General features: G+C 40.9%; 1 protein-coding gene and 1 long non-coding RNA gene across 2 annotated transcripts in view; one reads left to right on the top strand and one right to left on the bottom strand.

Annotated features, from left to right (window-relative positions):
* The first annotated feature begins 617 nt into the window (after positions 1-617).
* On the top strand, positions 618-7860 carry LOC120785991. The gene is made up of 3 exons (XR_005706653.1): positions 618-721; positions 6407-6489; positions 7674-7860. It is a non-coding gene; the product is annotated as an uncharacterized LOC120785991 (long non-coding RNA).
* Positions 6866-24791, bottom strand: part of LOC120785982 (Na(+)/H(+) exchange regulatory cofactor NHE-RF2) — a 32322-nt gene continuing 14396 nt past the window's right edge. The window contains exons 3-6 of the mRNA XM_040121029.1: positions 15967-16185; positions 8486-8639; positions 7854-7972; positions 6866-7737 (exon numbers count right to left, since the gene is read on the bottom strand). Coding sequence (XP_039976963.1) covers positions 7573-7737; positions 7854-7972; positions 8486-8639; positions 15967-16185 — 657 coding nt within the window. The 3' untranslated portion in view covers positions 6866-7572. The remainder of the gene's footprint in view (positions 7738-7853; positions 7973-8485; positions 8640-15966; positions 16186-24791) is intronic.

The following is a 24791-nucleotide window of genomic DNA, read 5'->3' as shown; positions in this document are numbered from 1 at the left end:
GAGCTCATAGCACGGAGGCGAGCGAGAGAGCAAAATCAGGGAGAGAGAAGGAAAGATTAAAAACAGATATGCTTAAGATCACAGTGTCTTCTTTCTACCTATCACCCCTCTCTCTAAATGGGAGAATAAAGATTTAAACAGGTTTAAAACAATGTCGGTGATTACCGAGGGTTTAAAAAGTGCGGAGGGACACTATGAAGCAGGATAAATAGATAAATATGCAATTTCCTGCAATTATATGCATTTAAATAAATAAATAAAAAAAATGTGTTTATTGTACATATGTTAGTATAACACAAAATAAAAATGCTGTGTAAACCTCTGTATTTTTAATGCACAAATCCTGCTCAAAAACGTAGTTTTCGTTACAGATAATTGATTTTTACATTGTACTAACTATCATATCTTTGATGGATATTCAATTTGAGGATCTTTTAAGGATAATATTAACTGTTAATAAAAACACAGAACATTTTTCCAGCCCTGAGTGGTGTCCGCAGGTCTTCCTCTCAGGTTGCATATAGCCACGAGGCAGGGCATCCTGTATGTAGCATGATAGGCCAAACCCAGAACAAGAAAAGGAGGGTCACCGCTGTTCTTAAGCTCATTGCTTTGAAGGAAATTATCAACATATTTACGAACTCTCCCATTTCTCCCAGTTCTTCTCCCATCTGGACTACGGTGGCAGCACAGGAAGAGCACAATGCTGCCAGAGACTTTGGTAAGAAAATCAAACTGAAATTATAAAAGTTGAGGGGGATAAAAAATAGGATTTTTCAAAGTGAGAGGGACATCGCTGTGGAAATTATGCCCTCAGCGATTACAGTAATAACCGATTATGAATCGAATGTCGGTAGTAGTGTTGTTAACTGCACTGCGACTATAAAAAGAACAGAACAATTTCAAATTAAATGAAATTGTGCAACATGGCCTGTGGATATGTTGCTCTCTTTCCGTTTGAGGAACTGATTAAAAGAAGCGTACTGTACACGTAGGACTAGTTTTCTGTGTTTATTTGTGGTGGTCAGTGAGAGAGGAAGCCTATCTGTAGCCACATGGTGTTTCTGTTCCTCCATTCAACCGCTGACATCATCTGGAGTGACACACGGCGGGGTGACTTCCTCCGCCTCATTAATCACTTGTGTGTTAACAGGCGCACACACTCTCCCCAATTCCTGTACCCTTTACAGCTCTGCACCACATTCCGCTCTCCCTCGTTAGCCTCCTGGCTCCAACATCAGTCTCTAACTGTCTTTCCCAGCTGGCCTGCCCACTTAGCGGTGACCTTTGACCCCTGTAGTTGTCCCTCATGAAACCTCCAATCTCCATGCCACGCTCTCTCCACCTGCTGCTCACCTGCTGTACGGGGGTAGCATACTGTAGATGGAGGGACGAAGCCAGATGAGGGAGGATCTGTGTTTGAGCATACCTGAAAAAAAACCAACAGATTTTTATCAAAAAGCATCTTGTTTTGTTTTTATCTGGAGCTTTGTTCAAAGTCGAAGTGTATACTTTGGCTTTCCTGCCGTTGTGTTGCGAAACTCAAAAAGAAGAAAAAAAAACAGAGAAACAATGCACGGCGGTTGGAGGACAGGTAATATTTCTAATGTGTTATCTCTGTGGAGATAAACCTGACAAGAGGGATCAGCAACACTAGACTCTGATTGGCTGTTTTGAGCTGAACTCCAGCCATTGGAGACATAGAGGGAGAGTTAAAGTAGGGGAAGGTTGCACACAAAGAAGGGTCAACGGTAGCCAGAACACGCATTTAGTGTGGGACGAATCATGGACTGTAGCTATATGTAAATCCCAGCCTACACACACACATAAACCTGCAGACTCAATTGAGTAAATAAAATTAGTCTCTTATTAATTAGTCTCTTAGTATCTCCATCACCTAATTGTCTAACTGTAACAACAGGCAACAGGTCGTGGGAAAATAAACCCATCAGTCATAGGAAACAGAGATGACGAACACAAGAATAATCAAACTACCCATTTTCACAATGCATAAACATCACATGACCGGCTCAGCTCTCAGCTCTCAGCCCAGCTTTGCTAGACTGTTTACATTTTCCAGTTAGTCACCCAGAAACAGGTTTGCAAAATCAAATAAATGCAGAGTTTCTTGTGCACAACTAGGTGGCCTTCCTACATGTTTAGGCATCAGAATATAAATGAGTGGTTCAGTAAGTTAAGCCAAGGTGTGCACAAACTGGGTGTGTCTGTGTGTATGTTTCCGCTACCCCCACCCATGTGAAGGGTGCTCTTGGGAGAGGGTATGTGCCCGCACTCGTGCCCTCTGGATCCTCGGCTTCCCTCCATTTTGGTGCATGCGCTCTCTTATCCCAGCTCTCTGCCTTTGCTCCTTTCCTCTTTCTTACTTTTCCTTTTGTTTGTTTCAGTCTCGATTTTTCTGGGTTTGTACAAATTCTCCAACTCATTCCCCTCTCTTTTCTTTTTTCTGCCCTCTCGCTCTCCCTCTCTGTGCTTGTTGGTGTAGCTGTCCTTATTTGGCTTCCCTTTGAGTGAGTGGGAGTGCGAGTATGAATGTGACTGTGTGTGTGTGTGTGTGTGTGTGTGTGTGTTTCCTCCTGACTGTGAGTCACTGCTTGTCTGACTCACGAGCGCTAACAAAAACACACAGTTGCCATGGGGACGGACAACCCCCCCCCCTCCCCCCCCCATCTCACTCTCTGCCTCCCCCTCCCTGTCAGCCTTTGGTTTCTCTCTCTCCCTGTGGGCACCGCTGCATCCCGGACAGCCCTGGCACTGTTCAACGGGTGGCACTTGAACTTGGGTGGGTTGGTGGTGGGGATGTGGGATATTGAGCAGGATTAGACGACACAAAATCAGGGTAAAAAAAAAAAAAAAAAAAAAAACACAGGTGAAAACTGGGGGAAAATTGTTTATACTGAGAACTTAAATTAAAGTCCAGGAGGCTGCAGGAGAACAGAAACCTAGGGTGCACGACAAGCAATCATCTATCATCAGTAGTAAGTAGAAATGCCTGCATTGGCTGAGCCAGGCTAAACAGAAAGTGCCCACCTGTGGCTCTATTCTCTGCTTCTGTTCTCTTGCTTTTACTGCTCCGAAATTGCAGACTGCTTTGAACTGGGCCCGTCCTTTGATGTACTGGCGTCACTACTCGGCCTTGCTATAACCTCCAGGGAGCTTGATAATTTGCCCACGTGTGGAATTACATTTTGACAAAGATCAGGTAGGGCACTGGATGTACCCACAGCCTCATGCTATCAAGATTTGGCCTACTTCCTGGATGCTAAATGCTAGTGGTGTGCCACCTAGTGGACAGACAGTATTTTGGTATTTTGGTTTCTAGCTGATTCTAACTAATGGGTATATTGTAGGTGTCTGTTTTTGGAAAAAAGTGTAGCGGGCCACGTGTGAATAGTACGAGGACTCTGACCAACTGACCGACTCATAGACGTCTTTCAGATGTCTATGAGTTGTCAGTGGTGGAAGAAGGACTCAGATTACTTACTGAAGTGAAAGTAGAAATAACGCAGTTCAGAAATACAACTAAAAGTCCTGTGCTGAAAATTTTGAAAAAGTACTAAAGTAATAGCATCAAATATACTTAAAGTATGAAAATTAAAAGTATTAATTGTTCAGAATGACCCATTTCAAAATATTTAGTATTGTTTTATTAGATTATATTTATTGATACATTAATGTGTACATGACCTGCTGCAGCTGGTAAAGGTGGAGCTAGTTTTGATTTGCTTATATACTGCTGGGAAGCTTGTAGATCAATATAGTCTTAAAGTCTGTGGAGTAGAAATATGAAGTAGCGTAAAATGGAACTACTCAAGTACAAGCACCTCAAAACTGCACTCGAGTGCAATGACAGAATAAATGTACTTAGCTACTTTCCACCACTGTCCGTTGTTGTCTCTTCCACCAAATGGTTTCAGTGTTTGAGGCCAAAAGAAGTAAAAAATGATTCCAATAATTCTCGTGTATATAGCTGAGATGAGAAAAAAGTACAAAAGATTTATACATATTTGTGTAGCAAAACTAAGTTTATTCTGTTGATCATTCCATGACCCTGCCGATTTATTTTGTCACCCTTTGGGGGTGGTCCTAAACCCTCGGTTGAGAAACCACGGGCTAAACTTCCTACGTGTATATACAGTAGGTAAAACTACCTCAACCAAACACATAAGTAGAATGCTGCATACACATTAAAGCATCAGTTTTAAAAATCAAATAAAGTCATAAATAATATATCAGTAAACACGTTATTTTCTGCCCAACTACTACAATTACTTGTGAAACTTTAACTACATTTTTCTGATAAGACTTCTAATCTTTTACAAACAAAGGACTTTAACTTTTAATGAAATATTTTTGCATTGTTGTATTCGTACTTTTCCATCAGTGAGAGATCTAAGTACTTCTTCCAGCACTGTCTATCTAAGATTGGCTGAAGATGCAGACACAGACAAAATACAGCCACAAACTGAACACCACAGGCAGAGGCAGACAATGGAGATACAGTACACTTACTGTAAAAGCACAGACACACACATTCCTAACCTCCTTTATACACAGATTCACACACAAACACACTGATTTTGACCTCTGTTTAACCTTTGTGTGGCCTGAAAGCTCACAGCAGCTGGCTGGTGGAGAAGGCTGAGAACAGGCTGAAACTGTACGCCGGCATAATCCTCAGCAAGAGAGAGACAGCGAGGGGTTGAAGGGGAGAGAGGGGAAACAGGAGCAAATGAAAGACACCATACCAGTAAAAAGGAGGAATGCGAGAGAAACAAGAGTGATGGGAAACAAAATCATGAGTACTCAAGACTAAGATGACAATTTAATATATTCAAAAACGCAATTGTCACACTTTATTGAAAAAATGTAACCTGCCATAGGTACTGTATGCTGTTACTGTATATACATGTGCATCAGCCATGGTAACAGAGTGTTTTGCTATGACCACTACTGCACACACAGACTAATAGTGTGGGCTCTGTAAAGTAAGAATAAGGGTGTGAATGGGTACCAGAAAAGAAAAGTTGTCAACATAGATGACTGACATTTCTCTTACTTGCAGTCCCACTTGTTGGAATACATGATATCAACATGGCTTGGGTTGCGGCATGGATATCTTCTCTGCACACACGCTCACACTCATTGTGCTCCAAATGTGTGTGAGCATGTGTATGACAGCTGTCCCTGTATGTGTAATAATCCTCAGTAAGCTCCATGGCTCCCACAGTCTCTTTCACCAGATCCTCCCGAGCATCTCTGACCTCACTCTGTGCGTCTCCTACACTCCCTCCAACATGGAAAATGCTAACACACGCCGCTAATGTTGTATCTGATCATATCCCTTCATCCTAAAATATGCTAGTCGCACTTTTGAGCTTTAACCCCGCTTTCTCTCAGGTTTGTTTAATTAAAGGAATGGTCTGACATTTTGGAAAATCCTCTTATTTGCTTTCTGAAGGAGAGTTACATGAGAAAATCGCTACCACTCTCATTTCTGTACAGTGCTATACCGCGAACTGCAGGTTAGCTTAGCTTAGCACAAAGATTGGAAAAGGGGGAGACAGCTAGCCTGGCTCTGTGCAGCTGTTACAAAATCTGCCTATCAGCACCTCTAAAGCTCTCTAATTAACGTTATATCTCATTTGTTTAATCTGTACAAAAGTTGTTGAGTAAAAATGACAATTTGCTGTTTTATATTTTAGCACTGAGCTGTTGCCAAGGAATCAGCCCCCCCCAATTCCAAGCTAAGCTAACCTGATGCTAGGTGTAGCCTCATATTTACTGTGCAAACAGGAGTGGTTTCAATCTTCATATCTACCTCTCTGCTTGAAAGCGAAAATGTGTATTTCCCCAAATGTTCAACTATTCCTTTGGATTCAAACGTGGCTCCGGGACAGTTTCACACATCAACTCATTCCATCTTTTTGCATTAATTTTGTCTATTTTAAGTTTTGAAACCACTGATAAAGGATGACACACTTATTTGACTAATATGTTCTGAGAAAATCCCTTTTAAATTTATCAGTTTGATTTTTAGAGTTATTCATTAATGAAGAGTTAGCTGTAGTCTGTACAATCTCTAATACTGACATGTTACTTATTGGCTGCCTTGCCAGCCTTTAAATATTCCTTCCACAGCTGGTAATAATATCATACCGGCTGTCTGCCTTCACATTTATCAGCTTGCTTTCAAATCACAGTTAAAAGTGTAAATATAACATAATAAGTACATAAAAATAAAAGTGTCCTTCACATTACATCTGAACGATTACCTCTCAGTTATTCTTTCCTTTAGATCCACCTTCAGTAATACCACTGGGAATAAATCTTCAAACTATCTTGAATTTCTGTCCTCCGACTCACCTGAATTAATTTTTTGTTTCAGGGACATTGTGAGATGACGAGTGACATCTGGATAAACATCTACTCTATTTAGCGCAAGTGCCCAAAGAGGTCTCTGTTTGTGGTGTAAGTTTGCCCTCTACTGTACACATTAAGTTCTCGACAATAAAAAACTTGTTCTTCGTGCCACTTGCCCTGAGAAACTTAGATATTCCTGTCCTAGGTTCCAGTTTCTATTATTTACTTTATTAATGCATTTAATGTTAATGGGTTTTACCTTTATTATGCACATGTGCACTGGAGCACAGTTTGGGAAAAGAGTTTAGTGGTGATAAGATTGAGTGCTAAGTAACAAGTAACATTAATTCCTTATGAATAAAGCGGGGCTGATCTGAAGTGGTTCAGCTGGTGCACATTTGGGCTTAAGTTGATGATCACTCAATTATCTCAATGTAATGTACAAATACATGTAGAATACATTATGCACAGCCAGTACACACAGCCATCCTTTTTTTTTTTTTTGTCAGTGGTTATCATCAAACGTCCTGGCGGGCTGGAGGTGGGGGTCTAAATTTGTTCACAGTGATCTTCTGCCAAGTTTGGGCTTCCTCTGACTGTTGGGCCAAAACTCAAATGTCCACAATCATTAATGTCACAGTGTCCATAGAACTATTTAAAATGCAGTCCATGATGATGGGATACTGTCTATTTATAGTTGTTTATACATTTTAAATATAAAAATAACTGTTCCCCCCATTTGTTTGAAATTAGTCTCTGGGAGAAGGGAGGATGGGATGATCAAAGGAGAGAAAACAGTGATGAGGATTCAGGAAAATTTGTGAAACTTTGTTTGCAATGCTCCCATCTGATATAAGTACATGTCTTTGAAGCATTTAAAGATGATCCTCCCTCTTAAGAGTGGGAATTTAGCAAAGTATATACAGTTTTTGCACGTTTTTTTTGATGAGGGAAAAGTAGCTGATAAAAGAGTCTCTGAAGCGGCTGAATAAGTAAAATCCATTGGGCAACATTATCCTTTTGTCACTTTTAAATCCAGGAACAAATGATCTTCTATTGTATTGAGACATCTTAGTTCTTTCTTTAAGAAAAAACATGGTCTTTGTAGCAAGAGGGACGTTCTCCCACAACGCAGAAGGCTGCAGACAGATCTGTCCTTTGGTTTTTGAAGTGTCCTCGGAGGGGAATGTCTTAGAAATTACTGAAGAGCTCATATTTCTTCATCCAGTCCATCTGTGGTGCCTTCTTCTTTTCTTTGGCATGGACCTTCATCTTTTCCTCTGCTGCTGTAGCACTTAGACTCAGGCCCATCTCAGCAAACGGGTCCAACAGCCGGCTGCCCTCATCATCTGCTAGCTACAGCGGAGATCGGGAGATTACCGAAGGGGAAAACACAGACAGAAGGGTTGAGAGTACTGACTTTTCATGTAGAGGAACCAAACACAGCATCACACACGGATGCCCACACCCACCTGTGTGCTGTTGCCCTGGCTGCTGAGGTCGGAGTGTGTGGACCTGATGGACTGTGTGGTGGAGCTGCCGTTGATCTGAGGGCTGGGGGAGCCGTTGGATATGGACGGACCATCATAGTCTGTGAAAACAATCAATCAAACAATGCATACAAATCACTCTACACTCTAGTCTTTAAAAACTTTTACATATAGTTCATGTTCAAAGGAATGTGCTCTCAGTCGACAAATGGAAGTCTTGCAAGGTTTGTTGTAGTTCATTTTAAGGTCTGGAAATTTGGAATTAAGTTTCGAAAAAGAAAAAATGAATGATGAATAAAGGTGTCTTAATGGAGCTTTTATTTCAAGAAAATTCTTGTGGAAATTTACATCTGCTTATAAAATCAACACAATTCACTGTAACTTAAATAACTGAAATAACAGAACATTGTCTCGAAAATTTAACTTTTTTTTTTTCTGGGAAACTTTCTAGAAAAAAAAAGTGTTACCCAGATTTGTTGAGAACTCATCCTTTCCAATAAAATACTTGCGATTACTTCCTAGCATGGCGTGACCCAAACCTACTCAATACTGTTGCGTACTGGAAGTTCAGATTTACATGCAACACACAGCCTTTTTCGGTAGTGTAGTCCTACCTTTGAGATGACTGACTGTGGGGATAACCCCCCTCCTCTTAAAGTGTTCGTCTGTGTCTGGATCCACGACTAGCAGCCAGGTCTCATCTCCCCCTTTCTTTATGAAGGCCACCACCTCTGCGTGCCGCATGCCCTCAATGTTCACGCTGTTTACCTGGAGAACACACATACAAAAAACAGAGAAGGGATTTTGGCAGAGGGAGTTATTACAACTCTTGCTGCTCCATCAGCAAACCAAATGCTATGATAAAAGTGGCTTTCAGGTGACTTAGTGCATCCTCTCTACATAGGTTTTGGTAAACATGGTTAAAAACAACTGACTGGAAAGCTAGACTTGGCCCTTTGAAACAGACTAAGAATTGATTACTTCACCGACTGATCTGAATACCTGCGTGTTCAGATAGAAACAGCTTGTTATCATCTGGTTATCATATGGTTATTATCTGGTCAGATAGCAATTTCTATCTCATTGTTTGTGAAATCTGACTTAAATTAAATTCAACTTTATTCCATCCTTCACTTTTATTTCTCTTTTAAGTTTAAAAAAAAAAAAAAACCCAACATGTTCATTTTAGCAGTGAGAATGGGATGCAGACCATAATTGAAAGGACCAGGATGTGACCATCAATTAAACACAGACAAATACACAGGTAAAGTTCATTAAATAGGGGATTGACCACCAATGGCCCTTAATATTAAAAAGAGCAAAAAAAGAGAAATAAAAAAAAAAGGTAAAAAGGATCATTAATTAGTGTCTGCTTCCTGACAGTAATAATCCCATTTCTTCCAGTATGTTTCACCCTTGTCTTTCTGTAGATGAGTGGGCATCATCTTTTCTATAGAGCGCAGATATTTGACAGTGTCTATGAAGATGTTCATAGTAGGGGGGTCTCTCTGAATGGAATGTTTTTGTTTTTTTTAAAATTTGCAGCGGGTCGTAAGCGGGTAGATAACCCTTGTTCACAAAGCTTTTGACATATCTCTAAAATACAGAAAGCGAAACAAAGCATCAACACTAAGATTCAGTATATATTTACATTAAACGTCTCCTTTTCTCCCAAAAAGGCTGAATATATGGGCAATATCAAAACATATGGGGATGGTGGGCCAGAGCTGATCCACACTAACTCCAGCAAGAGTACTGTGTCCTGCTAAATTCGGATTTCTAATTTGGAATTATAAAGAACCAAATCAGATTTTTCCAACAAAAATCTCTCCAGCTCAGTGAGTTGATAGAAGTATGTAGACTATTTTGAATATATCACCTGAAAGAACCTTTGTCCCTTCAATGTTTTTTCATTGTTTACATACTGCATACAAGGCTGAGAGCCTGTGCTACTTTATTCACACAGTAGGGGGGGCCATGCATCAACATACTGATTATAGACTATTCATCATGTCTCTCAGAGGGCCTGAACCACTCTCGACAATGTTGCTCAAACTCTTGTTATGAATCCTGAATTCTTGCAACAGGGATTCAGTGTTCAGGGCAGTCAGCAGCACATGCAGTTGTACATGTAGCCTGAAGTTAAAAATGTAACCACACGGAGAGAAAACACCTCTTGGATACTTTGTACAATCAGTTATAGGACTAGAAACAACTAAACAAAGTGACATAATGAATATGTGTGCATGTGACTGACCATCTATTTGACAGTTAGGCCTTTGCCTCTACACCTAGCTAGCAAAACACAATAGCCTGTTATTGTTTGGTTTTATCTAGATGCTTCATGCATCGGGAGGCCTGTGTTGCTACAGCTTTGTCTAGACCGTGGCTTCTCTGAGGCAGGCAAGTTAGAGTTGGTACACAATCAATTATTGATGGCTCTCCTGGGCTCCGACTATAGTGTGGGTTTCAGGTGTCAGAGTCCTGAGAGGGAATTTGTTTAAAATTCACCGCTTATGACAGGAAGGGACGGAGTTAAGCAGAGGAAGAGAATGGGAAGTGCAAGCTCCTAAAGTTTGCTTTGGCTCTCATTTGTGGGTGAGATAAATGGAGGTGAAATATGTGTAGAAAATAGGATGGGTAATAGGTGATGGGTAATATGGCAAATAGGTGTGGTCAAGACAGACCTTACAGGACATTCAGGGAAGAAAAGAAGGGAAAACAAGATATACAGAGAAAGAATGAAAGGAAGACACCATTGTAAATGAGATGGAAGAAATATGAAGAAAGCGTGGCATCAACAGATGGAAAATGTGAACAACTCCTCTCCTCTCCTCTCCTCAGATAGACAGATCATCAGTCAGCCAGGAACACACGCAGACAGACAGTTTGATACAGCGATGACAAGCATCTTTGTATTCGGCCAAACAACAGGTGTTGTGTCATGTTTCACTGCCCTTCATTAACAGCCCATCCCACACAAGACAATACACTCTGTTCTGCCCACTGGGCTAATTAATACATGCCGTAGGAACCGTACAGAAGCTTATTTCTCATGGGATAATTCCTCAGGAAACCTCTTGACATGTGTGTGTGTGTGTGTGTGTGTGTGTGTGTGTGCGTGCGTGTGCACATGTTTTATTGTATGTCTCATCAAAGTCATGCGTCCAGCCACCTGAAGTCGACTGGTGCATTTTTGATGTGGTTTGTGTGTGTGTGTGTCTGTGAGGAGGCAGTTACAGACTGACCTTGGATTGATCAAAACAAGCCGTATCAAACGCATGCTAACATCTGTGAATATGACGCATGTGATGTGTGTGACTTTTAACTCTTTGGTCTCCAGCTTATCTTCACAAATACAGACAAGATCTCACAAGCTCAGTTGTCCCTTTGTAAAGTAAAATGGACCTTGAGATGTGATTAACATGATGAGCTGAACTGTTTCCTTTTGAACCTCCAGGTTATTGTACAAACTGTTCCAGACAAAACAAAACATGATTGAGGAACTGCATGGCCAATTTGTTGCTTAGAATTTATCCAGAGACTGATTTTGGTAGACAAATTAGTAGACATTCAATGTTCCCAAGAACAGCTGTCATGTTATGTTCTATGGAAAGAGTGAATGGCACATGGTGATGTCTCAGCAAACGTCAACCTTGTTTTGGTTGGAAATGATGGTTCCTAATCTTCATACGTCACAAAATGTTGGACGGTGGTGTAGGATTGAGTGTGTGTGTTGTTTTGTGATGTGCGAGGGAGTGAACTGGAGTCAAATCACTGTGGAGCTGGTTTGTGGGCTATCCTGAAATTTACCCCACATGTGTATGTGGGTACAGGACGAAAAGTAAGTGTGGTGCAGGTTTGTATGGTCTTTAATGTCCCACTATTGTGATGTTTGCGAGGGGTTCCAGAGTATGCACGGTTGAGCTCAGACAGAGCTGAGAGACCGATGAGGCGTTCACTTGTGTCAGTGCTAGACAGCGGCAGAAAGAGCTCTCATCAGAACCTTTACAACGCAAGCTGCTGATACGCCTCCAGTGTAAACGGGCGTGGTGAAAGGAAAAGAAGGCAAGAGACAGCGAGAGGGAGAGAAGGAGCTGTCATGGTTGTTCACCTCTCTAACAAGCTGCTGACAGATAATACAAGTGCTGTCGTGACGCATGGTCGGAGATGGTTGCAATTATCCGCGCGCATGCTTGCACACACACACACACACACACACACACACACACACACACACACACACACACACACACGTACACGAACACGTAAACGGACACACACACACACACACACACACACACACACACACACACACACACACACACACACACACACACACACACACACATATGCACACACAGCCAACTAACTCAACAGGAGCTCAAAATTTTCAGTCCAAACAAAACTAATACACTGAGATAAAGTTATTAAGCTGGCGTGAAACCACAGATTTACCAGAGCCCTTCAAATCTTATGAAATATACCTTACAGTATCCAAAAGGAAATTAAAGAATATTACAACACAAAAACAGTCCACAGCTTTACACAAAAAAACACAAAATACATGTTTCCTTTTCACATTTATAAAACAAAAAGGAAAATACATGTATAGATGCAGTGAATCAATACATAAATAATACAAAGAAATACTCACAGTTAAAATTTTTTTTAAATCTCCCACATTATGTTGCTCAGGAAAAACTAAACTATGGCTGCAACTCACAGTTATTGTCATTATAGATTAATCTGCCCATTATTTTCTTGATTAATCAATTAGGCTTTTAGTTTATAAAATGTCAGAATATAGTAAAAACTGTCAGTCACATTTTCCCACAGTTCAATATAACATCTTCAAATGTCGTTTTGTCAGACCAACAATCCAAAATCCAAAGATATTTAGTTTTTAGTGACATAAAACACACAAAAACCAGTAAATCCTCATACTGGAGAAGCTGCAGTTAGGAAAGGTTTTTTTTGTTTTTTTACTTAAAAGATTTAATGATTATAAAAATAGTTGCTGATTAATTTTTTGTCAATGGACTAATTTTGAGCTCCAAAATAAGCGGATATTCTTATTTTCATCTTATTTTATTTCTGTGTAATTTATATTCAGATCTCTGGGTTTTTGGCAATATGTGCACATGTACATCATGCTAGTAAAGCTCCTTTAATCAAACTCTATTTGGCTGGATACCCTCTTGACTACCTTCTAACTTCATTGTGTGTGTGCACTCATATGTGAGTGTGTGTTAATCAGTTTATGCGTGGCAGACTGTTACTGCCATCAGTGACCTGCTACAGGACATTCCCAGACCCTCTCACCAGCCATCTAATGTTTCAGTGGAGGATCAGCTCATCAGTATCCTCTAATGCCAAGACTCTCACTGCTGAAGTGTGATTTACGACATGCAGCTCTGCTTGATCGTAGTTATAGGACCATGCTCATGGTTTTCCATTTGGTCCCATTGTATAGTTTAAACTACTGTCAATTATTTTTGAAATTTCCTACTTTCCAGGCAGACATGGGCTTCCATTCAGTGAGTCCACTGTAAAATGAAAATCAGGTTCTGAAGATTTAAAACAGTTGGTGATGCCTTTGAAAATCAACTAAAGTGAACATATCATTGGATATATAACGTAATAATTAGTGAGCTCTAGAGGGGCTGGTGGGCAGATTTTGTTACCTTTGAACAGAGTCAGGCTAGCGGTTTCCCCCTGTTTCCAGTCTTTCTGATAAGCTAAGCTAACCAGCTACATATCTACCGTACAGACGGGAGAGTGGTATCAATCTTCTCATCTAACTCTCGGCAAGAATGCGAATGAGCAAATTTCCCACATTGTCAAGCTATTCCTTTAATGTCTTCTGTGTTTGATTTCTTTGCAAAATATAGAGTAAATGTACTGGTTTTAGCGGTTCAGTTGAACATCGAAGGCTCACTGAACGCAAACAGGTCCTGCTCTTAAGCACATCACCATTTATTACTAAATCTAAGATTAGCGAAAGGAAAAAAGTCAAGTTTCAGGCAATTTTGGCATGGATTACTATAAAGGGAACCATTAGCTGCCCAAAGGGTAAGAAATCAATCAGAAACTCAATTTGAAGACTTCCTGAAACATGCAAAACCTCCCGTGTGTTCCTTTACATTTTTGGGGGATCTCTGTTGATGAACTCTGTCTAACCTTGCCATCAGACCCTATTGGAATCCTGCTTGGCCTGCTCTGCAGCCTGGTCTGGATCCTGATGTACAGCCAGTGAGGGCAAAGGTCATGGGAATGAAGGGTGAATGCTGTGCATGTACACTCAGAAGAAAAGCTGCTCATGAAGATGATGATGTTACTGCCTGCATGTATTTTTTTTTTAAACCAGGGGAAAGTTGACTTGCTGTACCCATGCCCTTTGTCACCCATGTTGTCAACCATTTCAGAGATTTGAATCATAGGCCTTTACTTTTTGTGTGACTCTGTAAAACTTGAGACTTTGTAATACTGCCTGGAAGTTTACATCCTGCCTTTGATATCTGTTGTTAAGTACTCTCTCTTTCCTAACTGTGTCTGCATCTTCCCCCTCTGCTGCTTTCTATATCTCTCATCCAACACACTCTGTCTGTCTCCATTTCTCTCAGTGTTTTATAGGAAGAGACATACATATACAAACACCTTCCCTCCTTCCCCCGTGTCTGTCCCCCTTCAGCCCCTGCGTAAATGCCGATTTATAACCGACTCTCCCCTGTGCCCTGCTTCTCCTCTCTCTCCAGTCTGACACACAGTAAAGATTGAGTCCAGACTCCAAGTCCTGTTATCCTTTTAAACAGAGAACTGATAGAAGACACAAATGTGACCCCTTTCCTTTTAATTACAGCTGTGACTGTACAAATAGATGGGGTCACATCTGTATTTGATCAGTGCATGAACTGGTGTAAACTTGGCAACTTTTCTGTAGCTTTAGACTTTGGTAAAAACTACACTCGTTATTTTTAGAAAACGTACACACGATTGATCTTTATTTGTGCTATTGTTGGATTCACTCTCCAATAAGCTAATGCATTCAGGTGTTCTCCCATTATCTTACACATGTTTTATAAATAGAACGGTAGCACGATAAATAAGTTCCTATGCAAACACTGTGCAAAGACATCTGTCGACTTCTAATTAAGAGTGGCCAAAAGCTTCCGGGAAAGAGTGGGCAGTGCCGCGTGTTGGTGTATTATGGAATAAATGCTCAAGAGAAGCACATCTAAGAGTACATATAGATTTATATGGAGGTACTGGATTGAATGGCTGCAGGGAAAAGTGGGCACATGTGCAAAATCAGGTGTGTAGGCACATAGAAACATGTTTATACAGTACAAACACACCTACTAAGATACAGTAAAACCACATTTCTCCAAAGTGGGAAGATCAGGAGTTACAAGAGGCCTCTCAAGGGATTTTCTCACACCCAGTCAATCATAATGTACCACGATATATACCAGCCTAACCCGGAATCCTTTATCAGTAATCACCTCATTAGTTTGTGTACATTTTTCATGATCCCCCTCATTCCTCTTTCTAGTCTGCTGCGTAATTAGTTGTATAATAATCAATTGGGTCATAGTGCTTGATTTTAAAAAGAAGGGGTATGCATGCAAAGATGAAGATAAAGTTGGTCTTAAGTGACTATGAAATAAAAATGAGAAAGCCACTGACAGAAGTCTGAAAAGTTCCCTTGGCTATTTTGCATGCACTTCTGTGATGGTCCCTAAATTCAGGGATAAATCTTACTGCAAATATTCAGATATTGTGCAGATCTGTTCAGAGTGCTCATGTCTGAATAATGTATATTTATTTGTTTACATCCTTAACACACACACACATACACTGAATGGAGAAAATAATGGGTACAGCATCGATGACAATTTAATGCAGTCCAATAAAACAACACCACAAGCTAAAAAAAAGGTGTTGAATCAATACCTTGTTGGCAGTGTCAACAAAATCTGAAGTGAATTTACTGCAGGACTATTGTATTTGATTGCATTCCATCATCAGGTTTTTCTCCCCTTTTTACCCCCCCAGATCTCAGTGACCCGTCATCTGCACTCTTTCTTCCTACCTCAATGAGTCTGTCTTGTGGCTGGAGCCCAGCACGATCTGCCGGTGATCCTGGGTCCAGGGAGCGGATATACTGTCCAGGCCGCGACCGATCACTGTGGAGGTTGAAGCCGTAGCCCATCTCAGACCGCACCAGGTGACACAGACGTGGAACGAGCTCGACCTGGGGCCGTGACTGGGACTGTGCCTGTGTCTGAGCTTCAGACTGAGCAAGAGCCTCCTGGAGCAGAGGGAGAGAAGTATGTATTGGTCCTTTTTTAATAAGCACCAATGCGAAAATCCTCGTCCATTTTCTTGTACCTCTCAATAAGATTTGATTTGAAACTCATGCAGTTTTAGAATCTCATACATCAATTGCAATACTGCGCATGACTAGTTTGGGTAAAAATGTCTATTTGGTACATTTTTCCTATCAACATATTGCTTAACATAGAGCATTGTCAACACTCAAGTCCCTGCATACCTAATTCAACTTTACTTTACCAGTATAACACAAACATAGCAGTGTGCTCACATAACACTGCATAGTTTACTATTTATGAGGGTGATTATGTAAGGAATTACTTATCTAAAGTTAGCATACTGTAGTTCAAAACTGGAGCAATGAGATACAACTAGAATGTAGGTAAAAAATAATGTTAATGCAAAGGTTTACCTATCAGTTCAAGATACTTAAAAGCCCATATTTTAAATAGTGCAGCATACTGCAGAAAGATGGGACATGTCAGAGCTACATGCTGCTTTCTGCAGAGCATGTGACGATTTCAAGAGACGTGACTAAAACACATGGCTGAGTCACTTTGGTCATTTATAACAACCACCCTTCAAGCCCACAGGGTGAGTGTTTCATTCAAAAAACAAATGTGGGCAGAGTGTCTCTTCAAGGCACTAAAGATTACTGTTTTGTAGAGGAATCCAGTTTTACCAAATAATAATCAAAACATTCTAGGGTGAATGTGAAAAAAAAACATTTTTGAAAGAATTCACTCTTTGTTGGTCACAGATTCATTCTCCTCTGTGTTTTAATTTTGTGCTGCCATTCAGTCATAGAGTTGCTGTCGCATTTTAATATAGAGTGGGTTTCATTCTGCAGTGAAACTCTCCATTTGCAGCCTCGGTGAAAGAACTTATAGAATTTGTATAATTGTGCCTCAAGCTCTGCAGTGTGATCACACCGATTTACCACCTACACACCTGGGGGGAAAAAAATGTGCAGTGAGAGGACTGATGGATGACGGCCAGCTCAGCTGGTATTAGCTGTGAGGTAACATGTATGTAAAGTGGTTGCTGAGTGGCTTACAGGGGACCAGAAAATATGGTCTGCAGTCGTATTATGCAACTTGAGAGGTCTATTGTTTCCACTGCATATGTGAAGCTAGCACCATGGCCCAGCATGCGACTGCTAAAAATACATATGGAGCATGTGGGCAGGGTGAGAGAGATACTAAGGTACTGAAGTGTTTAGAGAGGAAAAGATGGCTGATGATTTATTCGGACAGAAGAAAAGAGGACTGTTCTTTTTTTTTTTTTTTTACTCGTCATTTATTTCCACACAGTCTATCTCCCCTTCAACTTACTGCGCGATTATTGCAAATAAATCACGACCGAGCCTCGATCACCACAATACTGCCTCCGACTCTGGCCCTCAACCATAAAAAAATAACACAGATGGCAACATATAATTTCATTTCAGGCACCAAATTCCTCAGGGTAGCAGGGAGCTGGGCAGCTTGCCCTGAGAAGGAGGGAGAGAGAGAGAGAGGGAGTAACAACAGAATAATTCAGAGCAGTTCAACTCTCATGAATCCCTCCAGATCCCTCTTTTCCTGCTTGGATAGGAAGTGCCTGGGTTGGGCAGCAGGGGTGGATCTTCCAAGGGAAAGAAAATGTATAAATATAAAATCAAATGTATTAGCATCCTGGGATCTGAACGAAGGAGCAAAAGAAAAAAAATGGCGGAAAGAAGGAGAGGAGGATGGGAATAAGCAAAGATGGGGAGAGTGCGTGGGAGGGATAGAAAATGAGATGCAGCAAGATGATTGAGAAAGAGTTCAAGAAAAGAACCAGTGCAGGTTTAGAGCGCGCAGGGAAATACAGCAGACAGATAAACAGATAAACAGAGAGAAACGCCGGTGCAAAAAAATCAAGATGACCGAAGTTTCCAGTAAGAGACCATGGGGAGGAAAAGAGCTAGCAGTGGAACTCCTCGAACATAAACAGTGAGAGTAGCGCAGCTGGGAGTCATTATGTGGGGGAGACGCAAGGGTCTGCCAATCTAACCTCTGACTGCCTCTCAATGCCTTTCCACACCCCCCTAATCATCCCCTGGGGCCTGCGCCATCTCTTAAACGCCGTGTCTTTGACATTAGCGTGCATTGGGGACACTTCTGATTTTGTCTTTTTGTGCTGCTGGGTTTGATCTGTATGAGCTTAGCTGTGAAAGTTTGCTGCAGGTCTGAGTGTCAGCGATGGAGGGTGACTACATGGCTGCATGTGTCCTTTGCTCTGTGCCAAAGCACATTCACTTGTACTGATGGTGGAGTAAAGTGACAACGACATAGAACTCCTCGTTTGAAAGATTTTAAGAGTATCAGCCGAAGAAATTTGGAGGGCCTGAAGTTACCATAAAACCTCTCCAAACCGAGAAGCCATCAAAGGAAATGCGGTCATCACGTTTGTTTGAACTGTGGGTGTTGAAAACTTCATGGTTTTTGTGAAAAATATTTTAATGGGAGAGAAAATTACATGTAATGTTTTCCCCCTTGTCATCAGGGAGGTGGCCAGTTATCAGCATTGGACATTTTTTTCAAAACAGAGTCCCACATGTGAAGAGAAGCTGTAGGAAAAAACACAGTATCCATGTTTTGTTCCAGGCTCATGCATGTAACTGCGGCGTCGCTCAAAACAAGTTCACACGGGAAATTCTACAATAAATCAGACTGTTTTTCTGGAAAACGATATGGAATATTTCACGCCTACTGCAGAATATTATGGAGTTTGATGCCCCAACACAACACACATGTGCACTGACCCCAGTGTCCTGACTGTGTCACACTGAGAGGACGTGCAGTCAAAGGGACATCCCATGATTCCCTGTAGCTTCCTGCCACAATCAGCCTTCGTTTCTGTCAGTCTCTGCGAGTACATGCGGGGGAGAGTACGTTGTACACACATGACTATGGTGCAAAATGAATCGTCACACAGGGTTAGAAGCATTTCACAGGGGCAGCAGCTTTGACTAGAATTTAAGGCTGAATCATTCATTTTCTGACAAAATGAATTTGAACTAAATTTACACACATAATTCACCGTTCACTAAACGCTACCCCCCGTAGTTATGGTTGCTATGCCTATCAAGTTTTCAGTTTTTGCATGGCACGTGAGGAGTTAAAGGAAAACTTTGATAACGGGGGAAGGTTTACCACTCAAAATAATACAAATAATACAAACGTTTCTAAACAATGGGTCCATAAGGGCAGGCTTTTCATCATTAGCCGGCGACTGTCAGTCACCACCACATTTTATCAGCTGAAGCCACCGAGCTAACCGAACTAACGTTAGCTACATGAGTAGGTTGGAGCTGCATCTTTCAGGCGAAAAGCATCCTCAGCAACTGATGAGCCTTGTGGAGGACGGGGAAAGAAATAGACAGCAGCGAATTACTGTAGGTGGTCAGCCAATTAGCCACACATGCTAGCATCTGCAGCTTATGTTCAGAGCATACAAACACACAATCTATTCAAGAGCTTTTGCTCTTGCATTTTTGGTTTTGGTTGCGACGCTATAAGTAGACAGTCACTGTTCAGGGGAGGGTTTTAGCAAACTGAAAGGTCTGTCTTAGCAATGGAAAATCGACATTTTGTGTGTTTGTCAAATGATCATAACTGAGAACAAACAACAGGCCTGTTTTACAGCTGTATTTAAAAAAACATAATTAACTTGAGGTCTATGGCTCTTCCCTGCTTTTAAAAGAAATGCCGGTGAACCTGAGAACGACAACAGATTGTGCTATATTCTGCGTTTTACTTTTTAGTGACTGGACGACCCTTTTAAACCCTCACATTTGGATCACAGATTATATGTCTGCTGTGGTGGTAGATGCATGAAAGCACTTGTTATTGTAGAAAAGTCGACTGGACCATTTTTTCATTTTCATCATACATGGAGCAGTAACAGTGTATCTGCATATGTTTGTGACTGCATCTGTGAGTCTTGATGGGGACAGTCTGAGGTTTATTTAGTGTATGAATGAAAACATACCAGTTAGGGTGTTTACACACATATTTGCCTCTGTCTGTGACCGTTGGCAGTAGCGTAGGCAGTTGATGAAATTAGATCGCAGCGCGTTGAATAATTGAGCGGTGGCCTACTGCGATGGATGGATCACGACCGCTGTTAACCCTTTCACAGCCAAGGATCATTGGCTCACTGTTGGCTCACAGCACAATGAGGTGTGTTTGGTTATGCATATGTGTGCGGTTGTGTGTGCTGTTATACTACAAAGGAACTTTAAATCCAGTGTGTGTGTGTGTGTGTGTCTGTGTGTGTGTATGCGTGCATGTAAAGCATTTTGTCAACACTGCTCTCACTTGCATGCTTCCCACAGGGGGATCTAATAGATCAGAAGGTCAGGTTTCCTTTGTGCTCAGAGTCAAAAGCATGCAGTTTGTGTGCCAGCGTATAATATCTTACAAACGATTTTCAGTTTAATATGTGTGTACTGCAAACATACCCACTACTGTGGATAAATAACCTATATATTGACGAAAAACACTGCAATTATGTGTGCATCTACTGAATGCAAGTAATGGGTAAGGTAAAAGAAAATGTTTTAAAAGGCCTTTAAATGTACAGACGAAATCAGTCAATCAGTACGTAGCAGGTTAAACAATCAAGAGAGCATTGTGTCCAACCCTTCCCAGGGAAAATCCAATCTGAAGTTAAACTGAATGCTCATTCATCAGTTTTTGTTCCACGGTCCCTTCTTCCATGACCTAAAAACTGTATCCCAGTTTGTTAATGTTATTTCACTGCTTGGAAAAAATCTACAGGAGCCGACAGCCTTTTTTCCAGCTGGGCGTGTTATCAAGAAATTACCATAAGCCTACAGTGTGCAAAACAAATTAAATCATTGATTCCTACTGCAATAAAATGCAGTCAAGTTGGAAGATTCATTTGAGTGTAGTCCTGTAATCAATCAATCAATCTGATCATTGTGTTAGATCAAGTAACATTTTAATTGCATTTTTATAAATAACACATTACTATTATACTGGGGCTAACTAGCTCTACCCTGCAACACACCAAAAGCGGATGCTCCCCTTTTTCCACAGATCATCAGCTGGTGAGGATGCTGCTTTTTGCCCGGGACATGCAGCTTAAGCCTCAGTCTTAAAAGTGCAATTTCATGTATGCAGCCATCATGTGCATACTTAACCTTGACCCTTGTACAGGCTGTAAACACTATAAATTCAAAAAGGGAAAGAGGGTTTTCATCCAACTCACAGCTAGCTACAGCTGATGGTGTCAGCTAGTGACAATCTCTTCAGCTGACAAAGTGCAAAGTCACTGTAGAACGAGAAGCCTGCTTTTGTTTACTTTCTAAATCACAAATTACCAAGACTTTTGCTAAGCCCTGCCCTCCTTAGTTACTGTTGACAGGCATCACAACAGTAAGTAAGGAACCTTGTTTGCTCTCTGCCCTCTGTTAAGATGCACTTAATACTTTCTTTCTTTTTTTCCTTTTTTTTTTTTTTTTTTAGCATTTTTTGCATCGTGTTATTTTATCCTTTAGATGTTGTTTTTGTGTGATGTGTTTGTGCGAGTGTGTGGACATGTGTGCTCTGCTGCATATACTTTTTAATTGCCCCACTGGGGATAAATAAAGTTCTTCTTCTTTAATTGAACTGAAATAAAGGGAGCGGAGCTTTTGCAGCCAATTTGCTGATATGAGCGCTTGTGTGCTTCTAACTTTTACAGTGCAAGTTTTGAGGGGGACTCAAACATGGCAGTATCTTAATTTACATGCTGCGGGGTTAATTAAAAAAAATTAAATCTCTGCATTTAGATTGAGAACCTGAGGTAGCCGTGATACCTGGTGAGTGTAAGCCTGAAGCTGGAGTTCATCTATAATACCTGCAACATCTAATTAAAAATGGAGCTCTGAATGGAAATTTTGCTGATGTTGTATGACGCCTGGTGAAGTACAAACAACAGCAGGAGATGTGGTGGATGACAACCAGTTGCCATGGAGACAGCAACGGAACCAGTAGAACCAGTCCTATCTGTCAGAGAGAAGAGATGCAGCTTAAACATGAGGGGTAACGTTTCAAAATCGTGATATATGTATGTAGAGAAACTACATACATATATAATTTATAGATTTCATGCAGATTTAAATCTTTTCTTTGCACTGACATGTGGTTCTATGTCTGTAACGCACTAGTACAAAGACTACAACTTCTCAAAAGTGCTAGCAAATCCCACATGAGGATCATTTAACAGGGCTTTACCAAATTAAGAAAAATGCTGTGTCTCAGACATTCTGGTTAGTGTGTATATGTGCGTGTGTGTGTGTGTGTGTGTGTGTGTGTGCCCCACATGTGGCTGCTTCAAGTGTTGCTCAATCAGAGAGGAAAAAGGCCGACCTGGCCAGTGCACAGTGGGCAAGAAAGAGAGGGGAGTGAGAAGGGAATGAGAGAGAAAGGAAATGACAGGCAGCAGGAGAAAAGCAGAGAGGGAATCAGGGTTTGTATAAACGAAAATGAAGGAAAGGGGCAGTAGGAAAAAAAAGTGACAGTGAGATATGACGGAGAGAAGGACTCAGCAAGATAAAGAGAAACAGGGCAGGCAGAGGAGGAGATGATGCACAGCATGTGGACGACAGAGAGGCAGAGAGAACACGAAACTAGCCAGAGATCTCGATAACCAACAGTTTTTCCCTCTGGTGTTGCAGTGTGTTGCATAAGAGTTTTGTGACATGAAAGCTAGCTTTCTGTGTGTGTGTGTGTGTGTGTGTGTGTGTGTATGTGTGTGTGTGTGTGTGTGTGTGTTTTTGTGTGTCCAGGGCTGCTCTACCAGGACAGACCTGCTGAGATTTGTTTACAAAGTCCCCTGCTCTGCTGCAGTTTGTGTGTTACGTGCAGTACCTGCTGTTTAAGTGTTTCCTGAGATCTAACTTCAGGAACAAGTGAAGGGGAGAGAAAGAGAGAGAGAGAGAGAGAGAGAGAGAGTAGTGTTGGATGGAATGTGTAAAAACAAAAGTCAGTGTGCATACTGGAAAACTATGGAGACCTCAGGTTCAAGATTCGAAATTGAAGCCCTGCTTTTTAATCCACAAATTTAGTCGATTAAAAGAATAGTTTGACATTTTGGGAAATATCCCCATTCTAATAAATCTCACCCATTTTCTTGCCAATGTAAAGACTGATACCACTCTCATGTCTTACTGGTAAATATGTAGCTGGAGATAGCAGCAGGTTAGCTTAGCTTAGCATAAAGACTGAAAACAGGGGGAAACAGCTAGCTTGGCTCTGTCCTACGATAATAAAATCTACTGTCATCTCTAAAACTATTATTAAAACATATTAACATGTGATATCTTGTTTCTTTAATTAATACAAAATCTGAAGTCTAAAAAGCACAATTTGCAGTTTTATGGCGGTTATGTCCCTGACTATTTCGTCACTGGGAGCAGTATCCTCCAAGAGTATCCACTGGTTGCTGAGCAAGAAATAGTCAAGGATATAACTCCCTGTAAAACAGAAAATTGTTGTTTTTTGTTTTGAATTAAACAAGTGAGATAAAACGTGTTTTAGTGAGCTTTAGAGGTGCTGGTAGGTGGATTTAGTTACCTTTGGAGAAAGCCAGGCTAGCTGTTTCCCCTTGCTTCCAGTCTTTATGCTAAGCTACGCTAACTAGCTGCTGGCTATAGCTACATATTTATGTGATGAACATGAAGGCGCTCAGCTTGACTTACAGTATGAATAATTAGCACAGAGCAAGATGAGACTCTGCCGCTCCAGCACCGTCCAAAGAAGTCTATATTTTAAAGGAAACAAATACTTTTCTCCCAATTTCTCAAAATCTGCAATCAAGAAACAATGAGCCTTGGTACTGCCAAAAATAATACATATTTCACTACACATGTTTTTGTCCTTTGTCACGATGGACACTACACCTCTCCTACTCCACACTTTCAAATGTCAAGGCTTGTCTGTCTCTTGAGGTTTCAAAGGTTGATCTCCCTTATGAAGTTCAAAATCAAAAAAAAAGATAAAAATCGGAAAACTCATAAATTTAGACTCAGTGACCCAAATGCACACTTGCTGTGTCGCAGATCTTATACTCAAGCAATAACATATGGAGGCTGAAACTACTACCCTCTGAAGAACTGAAGTTGTTTTAGGCAGCATGAGTTGAATGCTCTGCTTTGCAAAACAGTGATTTGAAGAATATGTGCAAAAGCCCTATGGTGTGATCCTTTAATGGTACTACTACTAATCACATCAATTTGAAACAAATATGTGCCTTTGTTGCCGTCATTTCTTGGCGTAGGCTGTTCCCAGGTCAGCTTTGGCTTTCAACGGGCTGTGTGAGGATTTTCTGAGCGGAAAAAAATGTTGCTAAGGATCTACACAACATATTACATCAAAAAGAGTCCACAAAATGACTTTAATCTTTTCTACAGACTACATATTTGGGAAATTCTCATTTTTGTTCCTCAGACCAATTTCTTCCAAGTAGAAAAGTGTTTCTTTCAAAATTTCCTGGCTGTAAAAAATAAGAATTTCTAGCCTTAGCTGACAGCTCATTGTTTAATCTAGT

This window comes from Xiphias gladius, chromosome 3 (genome assembly GCF_016859285.1).
Source record: "Xiphias gladius isolate SHS-SW01 ecotype Sanya breed wild chromosome 3, ASM1685928v1, whole genome shotgun sequence".
Classification (NCBI taxonomy): Eukaryota; Metazoa; Chordata; class Actinopteri; order Istiophoriformes; family Xiphiidae; genus Xiphias; species Xiphias gladius.
This window is presented reverse-complemented; position numbering and strand designations above follow the sequence as displayed.